The sequence below is a fragment of the Ylistrum balloti genome, unplaced genomic scaffold (genome assembly GCF_031769215.1).
Source record: "Ylistrum balloti isolate Yb309-2 unplaced genomic scaffold, AGI_CSIRO_Ybal_v1 Utg369782, whole genome shotgun sequence".
Classification (NCBI taxonomy): Eukaryota; Metazoa; Mollusca; class Bivalvia; order Pectinida; family Pectinidae; genus Ylistrum; species Ylistrum balloti.
This window is the reverse complement of record NW_026781970.1, coordinates 2202640-2225979: the sequence shown is the minus strand read 5'-3', so window position 1 is coordinate 2225979 and position 23340 is coordinate 2202640. Positions and strand designations below refer to the sequence as shown.

The following is a 23340-nucleotide window of genomic DNA, read 5'->3' as shown; positions in this document are numbered from 1 at the left end:
AAATAAAGCAGAGATATATACAGTGAGAACAGGTGTGTTGAAGGTCACAGACTTGGTGACCTCTACTGGTCATGCCCTCGAAGCCCCTCTATAACTCTTCCCTGAATTCGTTACTCATACACAAGAGTAAATATAGCCCTTGAAGCCCCTTGATAATTCTTCCCTGAACTGACCAAATTTTAGTTGTTTTGTATCTCAACTGTATCGAAACCATATAATTTCGTAACAGAAACAAAAAAGACAAAATAATGGGATCACATTTTTAATCCTTTGTTCTTTATAATTATAAAAAGACAAACATGTATATATTTGGGTTTCATACAGAAATTCATCACAATAAATAAAGCACTCAAGTGTCCTTTTCTTTGTCACACTGATCAACATTTTATAACATGTGAACTTCCATAGACAGGTTACAGAGTACTTTGATTTCAATTTGTCCATGAATAAATCTTCAGTTTTGCAGCACTAACAAAATCCATATGTTCCTCACAGAACAATACAATTTCATGAATGATATTTTACACATAGAATCTGGCACTCATGAAAAAAAGTTTTGAACATTGCAACTTTCTGAGACGATGAGGAATATGAACACAATTTGTTTTGTAGAATGCAGATTAGCCAAAAAGATGACATGGAATTATTAATTATTCCAAAAAGAAATGCCTGTTATTAAAATGTTTGTGTAAATCCTAATTATCAAGTTGTTTTTTATTCTGGTCCCTCAGGTTGGGGTGCTGCTTCTTCGTCTTTCTGTCGAGGTGCGGGCATATCTGCATCTGCCATCTTCTTAGTCCCTGAGACAATGTCGTCAATTCTTAGAAGAAGTACGGCGGTCTGTGGGAAATAAATGTCAATCAATTATTACCTTACAGTTTCCCTGGTTGTCATAACAAGTAATAGCTGTATGTACTGTTTCAAAAGCAATCATATGAGCCCTCAACAATCTACACCTAACATTAAGGAAGTCTGTTCTTAACTGATAAACAATATTTTACAAACAACACCAATATCAAAAATATCTCTTTTGATTCTTTACTTTTGAATTTTCATGTCTACTAGTAACCACAATTTGATATTATATAATTTAATGGTTCAATGTTGCATACAGAGAAATATTTGCCATGCCCCTCCCCCTTCACCTGCATAAAACTGTTGTTAAATTCACCCTAAAAATGTAATTGTATATCAGATTTACATCAAATATAAGCCCAATAAATTTTTTTTCCTTATTGGCCAAAGTTAAACTGTAGAGATTCTCCACATACATTACTTTGATATGATTTTATCCATGTGATGGATTCTAATTTTCAGGAGCTTTCAGTATAATGACCGATAACAAAATATATACCTCTAATGCTGTCTTGATTGTTTGCACTTTCACAGCAAATGGTTCCCAGATTCCATAATCTTTCATGTCCACAATCTTTCCATTTTCTCCATCAACACCCCAGGATGTACAGTTGGGTGCTGCATGTTTTGCCTAATAAAAACATATGAAGTTATTAAACATCAGGTCAACTGAAGAGTATTCACTTTGCACTTGTCTTATCATATTTAATAAGCAATGAACTCTCTGATAGATAACTTCTGAAATTACCTGAGAGCAGAAAATCACTGATGATTGCCAAAATGGCAGATGTTACAAAATTGCCCAGTCTACATACCCTGAGAGCAGTGAGAGTTCTGATGGAGTTGCCACCACAATTTTGGATGAGTGTCCTTGGAATGACCTCCAGACCTTTTGCAACTGCCCGATATGGCCACTGCTGGACTCCAGTGATACTCTTGGCCTTTTCATTCAGGGCCTACAACACAAACAATGACTTGTTACTTTATTATGTTAACAATTAAAAAATAAGTAAAAAATATGTCTATATCAATGTAGATGACAATGACTTCCCTTACTGTGTAAAGTACACAACAATTCCTTCCCTTAATTGTTGTGTTGTTTCAAACAACGCATGTACTACCTGTAGACTTCCAGGTTAGTGAAGTTATAGGAAGTAAACCAATCTATGGCTAGATGCGACTTATTTTGGGGTCCTGGAGTCAAGTGTATGTTTAATTGGAATAGCTCTATGTGATTTTGCTTTTGTTAAAACTACATTCTAATATACTATTACAGTCACTAACATATTCAAAGAGTATCTATCTACATAAGCATGAATGGTTATCTGGTGCTATCTATATACTTATATCATCCACAATCCCTACCTGAGAGAGGGCCATCTCCGCGGCACCACCTCCAGGGACTAAGAGAGGCTCGGTCATCACATTACGTGCAACATTCATAGCGTCCTGTAGGTTCCTCTCAACTTCCATCAATATGTCCTTGCTTGCGCCACGGAGGAGGATTGTACATGCCTTAGGGTCCTTACATTCCACCAGGAATGTGAAATATCTATAACAGTAACAATTGTAAAAGTGGCATAAATAAAGCATACTTCATTATTGGTCTATTTTCATGTGGAATAATAATGAAAAATAAAAGTATAGTTTTAAGAATAGTGATGAAACCTTACAATGTATATCACATAAACATGTAACACAAAAATATAGCGAAATTCAGTAAATGTGTTCACTTACTCGTCCCCAAATTTCTCAATGTTGAACAGACCACACTGTGTTCCAACATCCTCTTCCTTAATTTCATCTGTACGATTAACAATGGTAGCGCCACATGCTCTGAAAATAAATTCAAAATCGTTTTGTAAATTCAAGAACCTTTTCGATTCCCCATCAAGAGCTAGGAAAAGCAGCTTAAATGATAATTCTGCTCATTTGAGGAATCTATAGAAATTGTGGAATATTTTCAATAAGACAATATGAGTATTATATCATCTCAAAAATGAAACCTTACACCGTCACACCTATTAAACTTTACCCAGATTATCACCATTATGAGCAATTATATACCCATTAAGTTTAAAATGGTATGAAAAGAACAATCAGATACAGGTTCTTTTTTTTTGTACTGACAAGAATATATATATATATAAAACAGAGACAATATCATATCAATCGTTATGATAATAATGCAGTCGCTATACCTGGCAATCCTATTGTTGTCGGACTTCCTGACACGTCGGATTACACTTACACCTGCCTTAACAAAGAAATGCTGAGCTAGATCTGACACACCCTTCTCTGTGATGACAAGGTTAGGCTTGAAGGCAAGGACTTCGTCACATATCCTCTTCACATATTCCTCCTCCAGCATAAGAATCTTTCTATAATAGAAGTATGTAGAGTTGAACTATATCTCAATTTTATCCTTCAAATCCGATAAATTTCCTCAAGGTCAAATATATATATATTTAAAATCATCACTTTATCCTTCAAATATATTGTACAATATTGTTTAAGTCATTTCATTATTATGTTTGAAATCATCCAATTAATTTATTTTCAATCAATTCATTAACTCGACATTACATTTATATTATACTGCTTGTAAATCATACTAGGACTTGATATTAAATGATATCCAATGAATACAGTACTTACGCAAAGTCTTCTTCTTTTGTTATTTCAATATTTGTCTGAAATAAAAATACAAAAACAAATTTTTATGTTTCTGTATAAGATATTAGTACCTTACTTTCATCTTCACAATTTCAAATTCATAACTGAGGAAATATTTTCAAACAAGAGTTCCACAGAAGTGTCTGCATCACCTGTGGTGTGTTGAGAAATAAATAACCTTCAGACCTGAAATATTATTCCAAGGAAGTGCTTTCAGTACTATAGCACACTATGAATTAAAAAGACTGCTCTAGTGAAATAAGATAACCAAACTGAATCTTTTATTCTATCTTCGACTTATAGGAGCACCACACAGATTCCCGACACCTAAGATACAACCAGGAAACAGAAAATTTACAACAATTTGAACTGATTTTCATTTGCAATATATTTAGTTCATAAGAACTAGTACTATGTTAATAATGAACTAAGACCATGTAATGATAATAATATTGATAAAATATTCACAAAACAAAATAAACTTACATGTTGTTTACAGAAACATTTCTATTAACTAAGGTATTTGTAACATAAGATCTGTATGTAGGGAGATTGGTGATTCTGTACAGTACAAGGATGTCAACCTTACCTGGCTTTCACCTTTCTTGTATTCTAATGTACAATCTAGTAAAATAATTCTTGGATTTTCTATCCTCCTGTAAGAGCAATGAAAACTGGGTAAGGTATACTGTTACAACATTATGTACAGATAGCAACAATGCTTTCTGTATATTTATTCCATTCATTACTTCTAATAAATGACCACATAAACTTCCATAGCTTTTTATTACACAATCATTAGTTCTTTTAATGAGGAAATTATTTTTATTGATTTCCTGAAAACTCTTCACCAGCAAATTCATGTCCACCAACTGTTAAGTAGTTTATGTAGATTTATTGAGCTATATCCATCCACAAAATCAAGTGTCCTCAAAATAGAAATTTTTGAAAAAGCATAAAAATGAGAAAGAAAATAAATGGTTTTAGAGTACAGCTTTACACATATAATTCTGTAGTGATCAACAGAAGTATGAATATATACTAGTGGAAAAAAAAAGTTGTGCATGGATATAATATGCTATCACATAGGGAGGTGTATCAGAAATTGTTAAAAAAAACCATCTTATCTGTGTCAAGTTTCAAGCCTGAATTAATAAAATTGAGCAATACATGAATATTTCACACATGCATAGTTTCTGTTTTCTGCTAGTTTATTTTTAAGTTTTGTTATTTAGGTAAAGACTTGCATAAAACTTACCTTTTCATTTTCGGGTGAACAACATCTTTATTGAGCATAACTCCTTTTAATACTTTAGAGTCTTCCATGGTTCCTCCGGGGACCTTGAAACATAATCAAATTTATCATAACAACCCTTGACAACAAAATCTTGACCAATGCACTTGCAAAACAAGATCATGTCCTTCTATTCAATGAAATACAAGAAAGGCTTCTTTACATGAAATAAACATCTACGTTTTGAAGATACTTAACAATAGTACCAAAGCATGTAGATAAGCATATTTTCTTATTTATACCTTTTCTACTTTTGCGTATCTTTTGATGTCAATTTCCCGTCGACCATTCTCCTCCATGGCAACTGTTGCTGTGGCATCTAATGCAATCTGGCACGCAAGTTCAGACCTGTAACCCAAAATAGATAGTGAAATCAAAAATAGAAATGTTTGACCAATTGATTTATCTTGAAAATTTCAGAATTCAGAAAGACACAAGTTGCTTCGGAACAAAATGGAGCCATTTGTATTAGTAAAAACCTGTACAAGGAGCTGTCAAATCAGAAGGATTTAGGAGTATATTACATGAACCTGCATATTTCCACTGCACAGAATGGTTACCAACAGCAAAAGAAATTTCACATTTTTCTATGACTGTGTGCTTAGGTCCTACACCAAACTTTGTAATCCTCTTTTATAGACCCTCTTTTACAAACATACATCTTACAAATAAAATATTGTTTTATTCTTGTGAACAAAATTTATATTTTAAAATTATGAACAGGTAAGATTTACATGAAATCGACCAAGGGAGTTGATGATCTCATTTAATAGCTGATAGCATGCTTAAACCATTAAATTATAGACTTGATAAATGAGAACTCTGCTGTACATTAACTGAAATAAAATTGTAGATCCTCAACTTCTACATATATATCATTTAAAGAGAACACTGTACACAACATACCATTTACTAATGAACTTTGTTCCAACACAGCTTTTGACAATTTTCATCATGTCATCTCTGTTAGTGAGATCCACTGGTACACTAAAAAGGAAACACAACTTTTATTTTCATGCTGGAAAAATAATAGTGAAATGTAACTCTGGGAAATGTATCTATAGGGTATTTTGTTGTTGTTGTTGTCTCACAACTTCTTGGTCAAAATTCATGAAACAAACAAAGAGATTTTCTAAACCAATTTTATTGTTTACAAGACACAACTAACTGAACTATTCCATATATGAATTTAAGGGTGTTGTTGATCTCATGAGTTGCATGCATGGTTTACTAAAGTGAAGCTCTTGAATCTTAACAGACTCCATTAGTGGTAATAGAATTGGAACATTATTTCATGTAAATCCATGTTTGTTTATGGATACATCATTGAACAGTATATGTGTGGCCTGTTGCATTCCATCCACAGCAATTGTATAAATGTTCTTGTCCAAAGACACACCAAAGACAGCACAAAACTGAGAATCAAAAACTGCTACAGGCAAACAGGTAGAGATTGTTGAACCACACACCTCTGACTAACACCTAAGGTTGTGTAGGCTAATAAACTACCTACTAGCTATTGCAGTCATAAATGTTCATTAAAGTTTCTCCATGGACTTGTTGAAAAGTTTGTGTTTTTGTCATATCAGTGTCAGCTATCTACACTTACAGCATAATGAGAAAGTGTGGTACAGTACTTTTGATTGTGACACAGACAAAACATAGACAGTACTTTCGATTGTGACACAGACAAAACATAGACAGTACTTTCGATTGTGACACAGACAAAACATAGACAGTACTTTTGATTGTGACACAGACAAAACATAGACAGTACTTTTGATTGTGACACAGACAAAACATAGACAGTACTTTTGATTGTGACACAGACAAAACATAGACAGTACTTTTGATTGTGACACAGACAAAACATAGACAGTACTTTTGATTGTGACACAGACAAAACATAGACAGTACTTTTGATTGTGACACAGACAAAACATAGACAGTACTTTCGATTGTGACACAGACAAAACATAGACAGTACTTTTGATTGTGACACAGACAAAACATATAAGTAAAATGAATCTAATTATCATAACAACACCATTGTATCGTCTTTTCCTTCATTACTACAAACAAAACCAATATGAATATTAGTCCACTTCTGAATTTGAAGCATCTTACAAAACAGTGAGTTCACGTACCTGACTTGTTTGCGGAGAATATCTACCAGATCTTCTAATGCTTGCCTAAAAGCACTGATGACAACAGTTGGATGCATCTGCTGCTCCAGGAAAGGAAGGGCCTGAGATAACATCTCACCCGCTGTCAAACAAGATCAGGTCTTTTTATAAAATACAAAACCTTTCAATGTTTGTCCACATTTGATATTGTGACAGTAATAAACCTGCATAAAACTAACTTTCTTTTTTGTTATGTCATCACTACATTGTACTAAACAACAACTGACTTCCAAATGACAATGAACATGAAATAAGTAACTTGGAAATTCCTGATTTTTCATTTTTGCTTCAGGTACTTTTTGAGGGAAAAAAGGTTGTATTCAAATTTGGCAGGAAACAAAGTGCTCCTTGATCATCCAACTGACATATAAGCTATCTGTAAGATTTCACCAAAGAGTTTAGTCTATGATATCAAAACCACTACATTAAGAAATACTAATAATGATACAGCAATCTTAACAGATATAGTTAGTCAAGAAGCTGTCATAATCTGACAGAATTTAAAGTAATGATTCTAAATGCAACCACTGTCTTGTCCTGCACAAATGGATAAAAGTAAACACTATGACTATATGATGATACTGTAGCAGAGACACAATGCTTAATTCTGTAGTAACTCTGGTGAAGGTTGGTTTGTAGTCAAACAACAATCACTTCATTTTAATGTTGTCACTCATGCTAACTTCTAAACAAAAAGAGAATATATAAGCAAACATTGCAGCAGGTTTTACTGCTACACTTACCAAGGATGATGACAGAGGTTGTTCCGTCACCAACTTCTTCATCTTGTGTGCGAGCTACTTCAATCATGGACTTAGCTGCTGGATGTTGAACATTGATCTGAAAGCATGATTTAATGAAAAATATCAAATTTGTTTTACATGATTCTATATGTTAACAGACAGTGTAATTTAAGGCCATGCCAGGATTATGAGGAAAATCAGAGTTCCCAGAAAATAACCACTGCCCCACATAGGCCTCAAACCTGTGACATATGAAGTAGAGGACTAATGATTAAGACAGTCAGATGCCTTTACCACTTAGTCACTGTATCCTCAATAATCATTCAGTGAATAAAACATCTTTTACTTGGAAACAGCTGAAATGTCATTATATTTTAGCTATAAACATATGATATTCCATTTTTCTCAATGAACAATAGTGTGTTGCTCACTCATGAGCAAATTCCAATTCACATGATGAACTGTAACTGTCACTCATCAGTAAACAAGGAATATTCTATTTACCTGGTATTACAGTTTTTCACACCTTTCACTGATGCCAATTTAAACATGAGAGCCCTTGGTCTATAAGTATGCTTTATCATCATTATCTGTCAGACGATATAGTTTCACATCCCAAATAGTCTTCAAAATTACTTTAACATGAAATAATTAAATAAAACACATACAACACTCAAATGTAATAGAGAATAGCAAGTGGTCAATATACTTCCTTTAGCATTAAAAACAGTTGCTAGAAAGAATTTTGATTTCTGTTCTTAATTATCAAAACATTAACTACATCACAGTGAGAATTGGTAATACCTTGTTGTAGGTAAATTCTAATAGAGTATAAAATGTTGGGATAAGCAACTTCTGTTGGTCATATTACTTTGTGATAATTCTTATGTTTTATGTTGAAAGACTGCAGCATGTTTTGGACAACTTTGAACAGTTCAATCCAATTTATTGTTGAATCATATTCAACAGAATGATGGGTTACACTACTTACTTCACGGAGAATGGCATTTCCATCGTTGGTCATGACAATCCCTCCCATTGGGTCCATCAACATCTGTCAAAAAGAAAAGAATTATTAAACAAATTAATCTAAATTAAAAAGAAAGGGAAAGAACAAAAGAATCTACCAAGAATTTAGATAAAAGAACTCTGTTTTTCTTTAAAATTTTGCTTGATCCTACAGTTTCTGAAAAATTTTACTCTGAGAATCATGTCAATTACCAATTTAGTAATTGGATTTCCTGGTTAATATGTCAATTTTTACAACCATTTATTTGGTACATCAAAGTTTGGAGCAGAATGCTAAAGTTTTCAAAGCAAAGTCATTGTATTAGTGACAATTTATATGTTTTCAAACTTAATGAAAGGGCAGGACCTACAATGTCTTAATTAACTGTACCAGTTGAAATCTTTCATGTTTTCAAGTACTTTCATTCAGATACCAACCTTTAACATAGACTTTGGCCCCAAGCATGTTCTGATGATATCTGCTATAGCCTGTCCAACAAAAACCAATAAATATATACTGATTGATGATACGCATCTAGAAATATTCTGATTTCAGGTAAACTTATTTAGAGAAAGAGAATTTTTTTTCCTTTCTTTCTTTTCATTTTAATATTTAATAGCATGTTAAGGGTCAAAACTAAGAGATCTCACTCTGTCTTTCATAAAGCAGATACTGTTGGCTGTAATACTTCATATCCAAAATGTTAAGTTCAAGTGATTAGTTGAGTAGAAGACAGTTTGTACAAATTTTCATTTCGTATAGTTCACAGGTCAAAATATAAGTTAGCATGATCTACTTTTGATACATGACACATCAACAAGATAGCTAAAGGAAGGATGGTAATTTATCAACTGATGTTTTTTAATATGTAAAAATGAAATATGGATAATAACACTGACTGACCAATACAAACTAATGTACTATAATAATTTTGAATGGAAATCCTGTCTTTGAAAGATAGAGTGAACTGCATTACCTGCAACACTTTCTGGAAAAAGGTGTTCTTACCAAATCATTTATCTTTATGTATCATTTTATTTCTCTATATGCAGTGATATTTAGGGATTCAGATAATGAGTCCTGGACTCATGCTTTCCCTATGGGACTCATCAAAATTTTTGAAATGGTATTCTGGGCTCATATCTTAATAATCCTACAAAAATTACTGTATATGAATAATCATTGAATGATTAGGGATAAAGTAATTGCAATTAAGATGAACGGGAAAATGGTAATTAAAATAATCTATTACTAAAAAATTAACGTAAAAGACTTATTTTTACTTTTCTCGCAGACACAGCAACATTTCATCGCATATGAAGAAATCAAAATGCACATGTGATCCGCATTATTCTGGTGCTACTTCGATTAAAAATGATTTATTACAGCATTTTAACAAATATTATTAACATTCTAATTATCTAAAAATTTAAAGCATGGAACGAAAATGAAAAAATCCAATATTCGCATTAAAAACTCAAATAACATTTCAATTCGTAGATGGATCCATACAAAACATGTTCTATGACTCAAACAAATCTAGACAAGTCTCGAAGCTTCTGTGACGGCCATGGAGACCATGTGAGAACCATGCTTGCTTACTTTGCCGGCTGCAATGTTGCCTTGCTGGACTTTCTTGCCGGATTCCCGCTTTGTGTTCTGATCTAAAAAATAAATAAGAAATCTATATACCTATTGTAATTGAAGAAATACATTTCAAATAAGATAATAGTAGATATTTACTTACTAAGAACGATGATGTTGCCTTGTCCCCCAAGCATGCTTGTTATTTTCTAGGCCGGAAGTGAAGCGCCGTCTATCGACACGGTGGATAACTCCGATCATCAAAACAAATGACAGGTCAGCATGTGCATGATTGTTTGGTAAAACAGGTCGGCAACATAATTCGTGATCATACCAATTTTATTGTTAATTTCTTTGCATTGAGTAATCAGCATACATTAAAAACTAATATTACAATGTTTGATTATGAATGTTACCGCAGGAATCGGATGTTCACTATCAAAGAGTCTGGCTATGTGAAATATATCGTCTCTACATCGTTATGTATTTCGGATCAGTCATTTTGTCGAGCTGTATCGCGTGAACCTTTTACTTATGTGACATCACACCTGGCGATTTTGGTTGCTGTTACATGTCATGCACCCAGAAACGAAAAAAATACTGTGATTAAATCCAAGCACCATCAAATATAATGAGTATACATTTCAGTGGCAACTTTACTTTATACACATTTTTACTAATCCCTTCTGGGATTCCTCTTTGAGACTCATTCAAGGAGGAAGCCCAGATTAAAACATTCTTGACATCATGATTTTTTCCTTTCAATTTTATTAATTAAGGGAATAAAGAGGATCTTACCACACCTAACTTATCTTCACATGAAGTTGATATAAGTGTATAAGACTCTGTCTCAGAGGCATCATCGTTAGTTTACCATGTCTGTTTTTGTTAATGTGATTATAACAGCTAACCCGTGTAATATATCATTTTTCAGAATGTCCGATTTGAAGCGAAAAGCTAAAGTAAACCAGACAGATTCAAAGAAAGCAAAGAGAAGTCCATATTTTGACAATGATAAAGAGAAGCTTGGTAATCAGGGACCATCCAATACAGGACAAACCTTAGACATTGAGGCTGATAAAAGACTTCCTTCTTCATTTTATAAGAAAGCGTGTTTGCAACTTGCAAAGGACCTGCTGGGCCAAGTGTTGGTACGACGATGTCCGGCCTCTGGCGATCTTCTTTGTGGGAAGATTGTAGAGACAGAGGCTTATCTGGGAAAGGAAGACCAAGCAGCACATTCATACCAAGGGAAGAAGACAGAGAAAAACAGTGCCATGTTTATGGATCCCGGGACTGCCTATGTGTACAACATCTACGGCATGTACTGCTGTTTTAATATATCTAGTGAGGGTATGTACTTTACTACTTCCTCACAAAATACATAAAATTGATAATTTTTTCTGATGTGACTCCTTAAATATCTAGTTAACTTTTATATTAATTGCTAGTCCCCCATCAGCAAAATAGGCCAGTGAGATATTAAATCTGTGGTCCTACTTCGGCAGAAAATACCTCATCATGAGCTTGGTAGATTAGCAAGCCTTTGGTTATTTTGAATTATATTGTGACATTTCATGATAGGGTTGAGCACAAGTTGAATTCTTAATTAAATTAATATTGTTGTTTATTTCTAAAAAACTTAAAAGGGGATGGGGAGGTGTCTGAAACTGAAAGGACAGATCAAATACAACATAAGTAGAGATATGTTCATTTTGAATTCTGTATGTGAAGATTGTTGCTACTTATCTTCTGAAGAGCAGCAGAAAGAATCTGTGTTTAAGCTACTGGTAGTACACTTTGGGCTTATATAAACATGCTATCATTATAGGATTTATTGGATTCCAAAGATGCTATCTGTTATTTTGAAATTTGTAATTAAATTTTGTTTTTAAGGAAATCCTATTATTATCGTCAATGCTCTGTCAGGCTGTAAGTGTATATAGTAAAGTGTAGTTGGCAAAATCCTAGTTTTCAATGACTTCTCATGAGGCAATATTGTATGGAATTAAAGGTCGTTATCAGTCATGCTTGGAGATACATCAGTACCTGCTATAAGGACCCCAGGTAGCTCTTCATTCTCTTGTACAAGACTGGTACGACATATTTTGGTGTTAATACTCTGTTATCTATAAACTGTAAACAAAAAATCATGGAGTAGTCAGTGTATAAGTAAAAATGAAAACATTTTAAATTTTGATTGCGAGAAAATGGCAAAATATAAGTTCAGTAGAAAATATGAAAGATAAGTTATCATTTCATTTTGTATAACTATATTGGAGTAATTCTTTTCAAAATATTCATTTTTTCGGGGGATGGGAGCTTGTGTAGTGTTTGGTACAGTTTATGTAGAAATACCATCTAAATGAAATGCTTTATATTTTGTTGTAATATTACGTCCAAATACTCTGAGGTAAATATTTCTCTCATTTGATTAAGTGCTTTTTAAAAATAATATTTAAATGATTTTAGAACATAAGAGGGTTGTTTTTATCAGATTTTGACATGTTTAATCCTGTTTCCTGTAGGTGAAGGTGCAGCAGTGTTGCTTCGAGCCATAGAACCCCTTCAGGGGTTGGAAACCATGACCAAAAACCGTACTACTGCAAGTAAAGAGGGCACCAAGGCTCTAAAGATCAAAGAACTCTGTAATGGCCCTTCCAAGTTCTGTCAAGCTTTAGCTATCTCCAAGAATGTTGTAAACAAGCAAGATTTGGTCCATTCTCCAGACATTTGGCTAGTGGCTGGAGACAAAATTGATGACCTTCACATAGTGGTCAGTAAAAGGATTAATATAGGATATGCAGGAGACTGGGTAGATAGACCCTACCGATTTTACATCCTTGATAATTACTGTGTCAGTGTCCGAGACAAAATTGCAGAGGAGGTGCTGAGGTCAAGCTGATGGGAGATCACTCTGTATGATATGTAAAGTCCCTGTAAAGATGTTGGTATATTAAATGTGTAACAGTGTTTGGTTTTTACACTGCCCCTTCTTGGGAACAATTTATTGGCAAAATTGTTTCAAATAGGGATGTCAGACTTTTGAAAACATAAATTTACATGTGCTAAAATAATTTTCTAAAATTAAGGCAGAGAATAAAAATTTGTGATAAATTTACATTGTAGTTTCCTTGGCAGCATGAACATTTAGATTGACCAACTTTGTTCATAATTATTTGAACATTTTTATGATTTTTAGGAAATTTTCACATATAACGATTCACAGATAACTCTATATCATTGTACAACATATTTCTTATACTATGAAGTTTTTAATTCTTTAAAATAGGATAGTATGTATTAGTGCAGAAAATTTCATTACTTCTACAATTGTATTGTGAGACATATTGATTCCATTACCAAGATGTTGGTCTTAGTCTTGATTTTATAGATTTTCTTTGCAAATAAGAAATAAAACTCAAGGGAAAATTTTTTACATTTGTTCTGTATTTATGGAGTATGGTTGCATAATGATACTTTTCATAAAACTATATTCTCTAGAATAATGAAGATTTATTTCTGAATTCATCACCAATGGTTGAAAAGGTTTTATCTCTGAATTGTTGAACAAATGTTCCCTGAATGGTTGAAACAAATTTCCTCTATATTTCCATACAGATTTACTCTGAATGGTTAAACAGATTTCCATACAGATTTACTCTGAATGGTAAAACAAATTTCCTGTAGATTTTCAAACAGATTTACTCTGAATGGTAAAACAAATTTCCTGTAGATTTTCAAACAGATTTACTCTGAATGGTAAAACAAATTTCCTGTAGATTTTCAAACAGATTTACTCTGAATGGTAAAACAAATTTCCTGTAGATTTTCAAACAGATTTACTCAGAATGGTTAAACAGATTTCCATACAGATTTACTCTGAATGGTTAAACAGATTTCCTTACAGATTTACTCTGAATGGTTAAACAAATTTCCTCTATATTTCCATACAGATTTACTCTGAATGGTAAAACAAATTTCCTGTAGATTTTCAAACAGATTTACTCTGAATGGTAAAACAAATTTCCTGTAGATTTCCATACAGATTTACTCTGAATGGTAAAACAAATTTCCTGTAGATTTCCTTACAGATTTACTCTGAATGGTAAAACAAATTTCCTGTAGATTTTCAAACAGATTTACTCTGAATGGTTAAACAAATTTCCTGTACAGATTTACTCAGATTTCCATACTGAATGGTTAAACAAATTTCCTCTATATTTCCATACAGATTTACTCTGAATGGTTAAACAGATTTCCTCTATATTTCCATACAGATTTACTCTGAATGGTAAAACAAATTTCCTGTAGATTTTCAAACAGATTTACTCAGAATGGTAAAACAAATTTCCTGTAGATTTTCATACAGATTTACTCAGAATGGTTAAACAGATTTCCTTACAGATTTACTCTGAATGGTTAAACAAATTTCCTTACAGATTTACTCTGAATGGTTAAACAGATTTCCTCTGAATGGTTAAACAGATTTACTTTACTGAATGGTTAAACAAATTTCCTTTTACTCTGAATGGTTAAACAAATTTCCTTACAGATTTACTCTGAATGGTTAAACAGATTTCCATACAGATTTACTCTGAATGGTTAAACAGATTTCCATACAGATTTACTCTGAATGGTTAAACAGATTTCCATACAGATTTACTCTGAATGGTTAAACAAATTTCCTCTATATTTCCATACAGATTTACTCTGAATGGTTAAACAAATTTCCTCTATATTTCCATACAGATTTACTCTGAATGGTTAAACAGATTTCCTTACAGATTTACTCTGAATGGTTAAACAGATTTCCTTACAGATTTACTCTGAATGGTTAAACAGATTTCCTTACAGATTTACTCAGAATGGTTAAACAGATTTCCATACAGATTTACTCAGAATGGTTAAACAGATTTCCATACAGATTTACTCTGAATGGTTAAACAAATTTCCTCTATATTTCCATACAGATTTACTCTGAATGGTTAAACAAATTTCCTGTAGATTTTCAAACAGATTTACTCAGAATGGTTAAACAGATTTCCATACAGATTTACTCTGAATGGTAAAACAAATTTCCTGTAGATTTTCAAACAGATTTACTCAGAATGGTTAAACAGATTTCCATACAGATTTACTCTGAATGGTAAAACAAATTTCCTCTATATTTCCATACAGATTTACTCTGAATGGTTAAACAGATTTCCTTACAGATTTACTCTGTAAACAGATTTCCATACAGATTTACTCTGTATCTTTCATAATTTTGTTCATCAAAAAGTTTTGATGGTGATAAGGGTCATTCAGATAACTATTTTGTGTGGAGTGGTATATTTGGGAGTTTGTAGTGGTATAGTTGGGAGTTTGGAGTGGTACAGTTTGAAGTTTTGTGTGGTATAGCTGTGAGTTTGTAATGGTATAGGTGGGAGGTTGGAGTGGTATGGTGGGGAGTTTGTAGTGGTATAGTTGGGAGGTTGGTGTGGTATAGCTATGAGTTTAGAGTGGTATATGTGGGAGGTTGGAGTGGAGTTTGTAGTGGTATAGTTGGGAGGTTGGTGTGGTATAGCTATGAGTTTAGAGTGGTATATGTGGGAGGTTGGAGTGGTATAGTTTGGAGTTTGTAGTGGTATAGGTGGGAGGTTGGAGTGGTATGGTGGGGAGTTTGTAGTGGTATAGTTGGGAGTTTGGTGTGGTATAGCTATGAGTTTGATGTGGTATAGCTATGAGCTTGGAGTGGTATAGTTGGGAGTTTGCAGTGGTATAGGTGCGAGGTTGGTGTGGTATAGTTGGGAGGTTGGTATGGTATATGTGGGAGGTTGGAGTGGTATAGTTGGGAGTTTGATGTGGTATAGTTGGGAGTTTGGAGTGGTATAGGTGGGAGGCTGGAGTGGTATAGTTGGGAGGTTGGAGTGGTATAAGTGGGAGGTTGGAGTGGTATAGTTGGGAGGTTGGAGTGGTATAGGTGGGAGGCTGGAGTGGTATAGTTGGGAGGTTGGAGTGGTATAGTTGGGAGGTTGGAGTGGTATAGTTGGGAGGTTGGAGTGGTATAGTTGGGAGGTTGGAGTGGTATAAGTGGGAGGTTGGAGTGGTATAAGTGGGAGGTTGGAGTGGTATAGGTGGGAGGCTGGAGTGGTATAAGTGGGAGGTTGGAGTGGTATAGGTGGGAGGCTGGAGTGGTATAAGTGGGAGGTTGGAGTGGTATAAGTGGGAGGCTGGAGTGGTATAGTTGGGAGGTTGGAGTGGTATAAGTGGGAGGTTGGAGTGGTATAAGTGGGAGGTTGGAGTGGTATAAGTGGGAGGTTGGAGTGGTATGGTTGGGAGGTTGGTATGGTATATGTGGGAGGTTGGAGTGGTATAGTTGGGAGTTTGGCTGCTGCTATTTCTCAGACAATGAGATTTAGTGTCGTACCCAGTTTAAAAAGATTGATAAATAATCCAGAATTTTGTTTTGGAGATCAGTAATATTTGCTGATTTAGCAAAGATCTAAATATGCAGGCCACCCATCCCCTACATACTGTATAAATGTCAAATCATACAACTTTTTTTTTTGAAACTAAGAGATTGGAAAAGTAAAAAAAAAGCTGCAGGCAGCTATTTTTTATTTTCATTTCAAGGTGGTATTCATTTTTGTGGTATCGTTAGAAAGTATAAAAATGGCATGCATGAGAAAGATGAGAAAAGGCGTGAATCAAAAACAAAGTTCAGGTAATAATTCAATGTTGCAGGAATCTTTATTCAAACAAGGTAAAAAGACATGAGGAGATATCATGGCAATTATATATGTAACAGATGTGGAAAACGGGGAACTCAGAACGACATCCTTGTAATTACACAACTCCTACAGAGAACCAATAAGATGGATGACAAATGTAATAGAAACAGGTACTATTCTTTATGAATTATTAATAATATATATCAATATAAATATTATATCTATGTCATGTAAGTATGACGTCAACATTTAAAATTAAAAAAAAAAAAAAAAAACAGAAAAAAGGACTCTTTGTATATATATTTATATATTGAATTAATAAAAAAGATTGCTGAAAGACTTTTTATATGGAAACTCTAATATACAACTGTAATATTTTATTACATTAGAAATATGTTAATAACAACAGACAAAATTATTTCTTGATTGCACCTGTATGCATACATACCTATTGTTTATTTACCAGATCTACTTGTACAGTATGTCAGGCAGAATACCTGTACATTTTCTAAGATACCACACCATATGCAATTTTCAAATGAAGTTGTCTTAACTATGGATTTAAGGATGATATTTCTGTACCAAGTTTCTCTAAGTCATGCAGCTTAAATTGTTAATTTCCTAATAAGCAATTAAAAAATGTAATTTTAGTTATCATGAATGTGTTAAAGATTGCCATTGTTAAAAAAAAGCATAAGGGTTAGACAGCTGAATGTCCGATTGACTCCCTTTACCAACCGTATATACCTGGCTCCCTTTACCAATAATATATACCTGGCTCCCTTTACCAATAATATATACCTGGCTCCCTTTACCAATAGTACATACCTGGTTCCCTTTACCAAAAGTATATACCTGGTTCCCTTTACCAAGAGTATATACCTGGTTCCCTTTACCAAGAGTATATACCTGGTTCCCTATACCAACAGATATACCTGGTTCCCTTTACCAACAGTATATACCTGGCTCCCTTTACCAATAATATATACCTGGTTCCCTTTACCAATAATATATACCTGGCTCCCTTTACCAATAATATATACCTGGCTCCCTTTACCAATAGTACATACCTGGTTCCCTTTACCAATAGTACATACCTGGTTCCCTTTACCAAAAGTATATACCTGGTACCAAAAGTATACCTGGCTCCCTTTACCAATAATATATACCTGGTTCCCTATACCAACAGATATACCTGGTTCCCTTTACCAACCGTATATACCTGGTTCCCTATACCAACAGATATACCTGGTTCCCTTTACCAACAGTATATACCTGGTTCCCTATACCAACAGATATACCTGGTTCCCTTTACCAAAAGATATACCTGGTTCCCTATACCAACAGATATACCTGGTTCCCTTTACCAACAGATATACCTGGTTCCCTTTACCAACAGTATATACCTGGTTCCCTTTACCAACAGATATACCTGGTTCCCTTTACCAACAGTATATATCTGGTTCCCTTTACCAACAGTATATACCTGGCTCCCTATACCCTGGCTCTCTTTACCAAAAGCACATATATGGCTCTCTTAACCAAAAGATATACCTAATTTGATATTTCGATATGAAAAAAGAATTGTAACTTCAACTGCTCTCATTTATTTTTATCTTTTCAGTTTAGGAAAGTTCAATAAAGTGGTGGAAAGTGAATACTTAAGTAATAAAATCTATTTCCAGCTGGATATCTCACACAGACCTGGGTCTGCATAGCCCAGAAATTAGAAATTGTGACAAAACAATTTTGTTTATAAATTATAATAATTAACCTTAGTTATGCAAATACTTTTACCGTTATTCTGATTCTAACTAGTTCGAACATGTAAACTACTAATAAAACCACTGAATTCTGATGTTGATGCTCCATCCTCTATGTCAGTTGTATTTACCTCCCTTTATGAATACTGTTGGGTATCCATCTTTGATTCCTACATGATCTGATTAATGACTGAAGACAACCGGGATGTTGGTTTTCTCCCACTCATTTAGGAGGTTTTTTTTTTATTTAGTTTTGTTCATAGTAATTTTCAAAAAAAAAAAAAAAAAAATTTGATATCTCTTCTACTTCACATGATTAGAAACATTACATTTTAAGTTTCAAATTTAGTAAAGGAAGCATTCTCACAATTTATTTATCCCACATGCCAATATTTAGGCTAACTTTGCCCCTCGACCTCCAGTGAAGCTAGACCAAATGGAACTTCCAATTACTCAAGGATTCTCTCACCAAATTTGACCCAAATCCCTTTATCCAAACTGAAAATGATCCATTCTGGCAATCTTGACTAGGATCATTTAAAATAAGTCGTTGACAGATGAGAAATACCTTACCATGTTAAAACATAACCAGGTGCGTATGCTAATTTTTACACAATCTATCAGATGGATGCTGGTGCTTAGTTAATTTTATTATTTGGTAAATCAGTTTGAAAGACAATGAAATAAAATTTTACAGTTTTCATTACAGAATTACTATATCTGGAAGTCAAAAGTCATACACTCAAGATTGTTCTGCATTAGAAGAGCATGATAAAAACATGTCAACATCGAAGCTCAACTCATTCAGACTTAGATAATACACATACATATTTATGAAAAATGTTTAGAAGATAAAGCAGGAGACTTTCCATACAGATAATCTACAGAATTGATTTTCTGGACTTCCAGCCAATTCTTGAAGAGTAAAAACACTTTTAAGGCTATATATATATATGTTACTAGTCTGTGACCAGCTGCACCTTCATTTCAAAGATCAACTTCCATTTAAAGAAAAAAAGACAACCTTAACAGAAATCACATCATTTAAAAGGTAGCATGAAGCCTTCAGTTTTCTTACGTTAATTTCACAACAAAATTAATCAGGATGTTAAACATAGATATTGGAGAACCAAAACTCTCTCTATATATCTCATTTTTCAATCTTAACTTCAATGATAGAATGGATTTAGATAAACATATACAAAACATAGGATAAATAAAGACATAATAAACATATTGATTTGGAATGACAGAATATTGATTAAATGTATCAATGAAAAATCAATCATATTGCTTAATTAAGTGAACTAAATGATTGGGATTTCTTTCAATGTAAACAAAATAAACAAGGTATATAAAGCATTTAGTAAGAAATTGATTGTAGAAGTATCTCCTTAATTTTTCAAAGTTTTGTCATCTGTATACACAAGGTATTTTTATCAAATATTTCTTTATTAAATGATCAATATAGAGAGTAATTTTTCTTTTCAGTACAGTTTCTTTTGAAAAAGCCTAACTTTGAAACCAAACCTATTTGTGAATTCAATAGGTATAAGAAAATTACTTAGACACAAATATTTTTATATTCATAAATAGGTAAAAAAAAAAATCCAATAAGATGGTATTTGTGTATGTAATATTGGTATATGTACTAAATCTTACTTTTGAATTACTGTAAATTACTTTTGCATGGGATTTATTTGGCCTAATCAATCGCGAATTCAAATCCCTCATGATTGTATGTACGAAAATAACTCTTTGATGACATCCTGATATCCATGCTGATTTTGTTATCAATATCACAGTCCATATATCTAACAGTCCCTCATTTCTGGACCACCATATCAAAATCATGTATTTGCACATGTCTGAAAAGGTAAGTTCGTGAAATGAAGTATTCAGGAAATCTAAGTTTTATGTTGATAGGATGATGAATAACCAGTTTTTAGTTTTGTAAATGGAATGTGTAAATGTTGAAGGAATGATAACTGTAATTCTATCATCAGTTCTTTATGATAGCTGTAAACTGTAAGCACTATATTGTATACTATCCTTTAGCAAATTTCTAAATGTTTCATGTATAAAAGTTTAAGGGCTGATTTGACGGAAACATATTAGACTCTTTCCAATTAGCAGGTTCAACGTGATTACCTACAGTCAATTGTGTTATCACAGTTTCATGGAGAGGGAAAAAAAATCACACACAAAGAAGAAATTTGATTAGCTATGGTCCAAATTAAGTTTGAAGAGAAGAAATCTTTACACATATATGCATTTGCATGCAATTCTTTAGTGACTTTGTAAAAAAAAAAAAAAATTACTGACATTACAAAAATCACAAACAGTCTACATGTATGATCTCACACGACCATAAATAACTATTACATGACATTGATGCTAACAATGTAGGAAACATATATTGAAATGTAGACAATTCAAAACCAGCAAAAACTCAAAGAATGTGATAAAAAATGATTCCATCCAATGCTTTGGCCTAGCACAGCATTACCTGGTATCTTAAAGTACAAACATATTAACAGTCTCTCTTAACAGTATACAAAAGGCATCACTTCATGTTAATGAAATGAATTGAATTTAAAACAACCAGTTATATTTCTAATGGTATCATTTTATATGCTTTATACAATCTACAATATTTACATGATTGAGATATCAGAATTCACAGGAACAGTGGATATCAAACATACATGATACATCTGTGTATTAACTAGAACAATGAATACAACCATAATGTTTTACCTGTAACCAGTACTTTACATGTAATCTGAAGTGTTTTCCATTTTTCAATGATAACTTGGTTTGTTCAAAGATGTAGTTAATTGTTTGTTCTAAAATGATTAAAATCACTCTAGTTCTTGCCCACAGCTGACCTTTAGACAAACCCAGTTATCCCCCTTTCTAAATTTTTGATAACCCACAACAAATTAGTTTCATGCTTTTCAATATCTCTAGACAGTAGATTCCATTCTAGATTTTCTTGCGTTCCATTTCTGACCATTTATTTCATTCAAAAGAAAGCACATTTTTCAAATCCAATTGTATACATGCAGTATATCAATCCACGTGCTAAACACAAAATTCTAATCATTGGACAGAATTCAAACTTTCCTATCAACAATAATTTGCAATGATTTCACAACACCAATTGAAGATATTAAACCGAACAAGTATGGAATAGAAGAAAAATACTGTCTTTTAAGTATTATATTGAAAAAACAAGAAATCAATCTGGATTGATGAATTTTACTTAAATGCTCGTTGCTATAGTTTATGCAAGATGATTGCATAGTCCACTAAAACATTTATATATATATATATATATATGGGTATATAACAGGAAAAACACAGCATTCTAAAACAATGATAAATTGCAATTATTTTCCATTGATAAACCAAGTTTTTGTTCCAGTGTAATATTAATTTTTCTCAAAAGTTTTTACATTTTGAACTTGGCTATAACCTTGTGTGGTTTATCTTACAGGTATCTGTCCCTAAGATTGAATTTTTATACAACATTTAACTTTTCAAAATATATGTAATGTGACAAAAACTTAATATATAACAAGAACCATAACTGATGCTTTGATTAGAAACTAAAGTACCCGGTTATATTTTTGTATAATGAAAATTAACATTGATAAAACATCTGAAAACCACAACATACTCAAAATATAATAACTTGAAACAGTATATACATACTTTGTAAAAGCAGAAATAAATACACAATTTAAGCTAACAATTTTCTCACACCAGTACACATATTTTAATAACCAAGGGAGGTAACTGATATTTTTGAAAAAAACTTTAATGGTGTATTATATTACTGGTAATTTTTCTTTCTAGCTTACCTATATAATATGTTCTCATGAAATGCATTTTGGTTTAATTGTTTGTGAACACATAGCTTCTTGTTTATGATTGATAATCGATGATTCCCATTTCGAAACTGTTGGTATTAACATAAAGGTTCGTCATTAAAATTATTTAATAAACGTCATTGGAACACATATTCCATAACCTTTCTGAGTGTAAAGTGTACCAAAAGTTTCTTTTTTGTAATCTTATGCATGGTGGTTATCACAATACAAAATTGCACTATTGAGGGACTGCATGTAAAAATCAAAATTACAAAGTAATTAAACATAGTTCATATATAAAATAATTGCTATGTAAGGAATGTTTACTTGTAAATAAATATGTAAAGAATGTGGAGAAATTGCACATAGTCTAAAATAATCTGGAAATGTTGTAGATTGAAGGAGAAATGAGGCTTCTCCCCTTGGTCACAGACCCCCTACATGAAGAAAACGGAAACAAACATCACAGGAAATAATTCACAACCTTACAAGGAATAAGTTTGTTTGGGACTGAGTGTTTGATATGTCAGATAACCATTTTGGAAAAGAGTTCAGTAGTTTAATGCATTGCATAGAACAAAATTCTCAAGTGCTTCATAGAGTCGGATAAATATCATTTGAATAAGGGAGACAGCC

At 32.9% G+C, this 23340-nt stretch overlaps 2 protein-coding genes and 1 long non-coding RNA gene across 5 annotated transcripts; 1 reads left to right on the top strand and 2 right to left on the bottom strand.

The window, feature by feature from the left end:
- Positions 1-246: 246 nt before the first annotated feature.
- On the bottom strand, positions 247-11341 carry LOC132544132 (T-complex protein 1 subunit gamma-like). The gene is made up of 17 exons (XM_060207703.1): positions 10511-11341; positions 10366-10427; positions 9201-9251; positions 8746-8808; positions 7755-7851; positions 6973-7093; positions 5732-5812; positions 5068-5173; positions 4790-4872; positions 4121-4187; positions 3514-3548; positions 3057-3236; positions 2593-2691; positions 2221-2407; positions 1671-1811; positions 1355-1486; positions 247-840 (listed from the first exon to the last, which is right to left on the bottom strand). Exons 1-17 carry the CDS (start codon positions 10542-10544, stop codon positions 715-717), a joined length of 1665 nt encoding a protein of 554 aa, XP_060063686.1. The 5' UTR covers positions 10545-11341; the 3' UTR covers positions 247-714.
- On the top strand, positions 11283-13590 carry LOC132544133 (uncharacterized). The gene is made up of 2 exons (XM_060207704.1): positions 11283-11700; positions 12876-13590. The coding sequence occupies exons 1-2, from the start codon at positions 11283-11285 to the stop codon at positions 13250-13252; spliced, it is 795 nt and encodes a 264-aa protein (XP_060063687.1). The 3' UTR covers positions 13253-13590.
- A 3473-nt stretch (positions 13591-17063) lies between these two features.
- On the bottom strand, positions 17064-19985 carry LOC132544109 (uncharacterized). 3 transcript variants are annotated; one of them, XR_009553987.1, is made up of 3 exons: positions 18804-19985; positions 18259-18767; positions 17064-18187 (listed from the first exon to the last, which is right to left on the bottom strand). It is a non-coding gene; the product is annotated as an uncharacterized LOC132544109 (long non-coding RNA). The 3 variants fall into 3 exon arrangements; XR_009553985.1 differs by having other exon boundaries at positions 18259-19985; XR_009553986.1 differs by having other exon boundaries at positions 18312-19985.
- Between the last annotated feature and the right edge of the window lie 3355 nt (positions 19986-23340).

What these genes read in the sequence shown, in the direction of transcription:
- LOC132544132 (XM_060207703.1), bottom strand. Translation starts at nt 10,544, where the DNA reads ATGCTTGGGGGACAAGGCAACATCATCGTTCTTA. An exon ending in GAAATGCCATTCTCCGTGAA is followed by an intron (nt 7,852 to 8,745) that starts GTAAGTAGTGTA and finishes TCATGCTTTCAG; the next exon opens with ATCAATGTTCAACATCCAGC. An exon ending in CAATCAAGACAGCATTAGAG is followed by an intron (nt 841 to 1,354) that starts GTATATATTTTG and finishes TATTTCCCACAG; the next exon opens with ACCGCCGTACTTCTTCTAAG.
- LOC132544133 (XM_060207704.1), top strand. Translation starts at nt 11,283, where the DNA reads ATGTCCGATTTGAAGCGAAAAGCTAAAGTAAACCAGACAGATTCAAAG. An exon ending in TTTTAATATATCTAGTGAGG is followed by an intron (nt 11,701 to 12,875) that starts GTATGTACTTTA and finishes TGTTTCCTGTAG; the next exon opens with GTGAAGGTGCAGCAGTGTTG.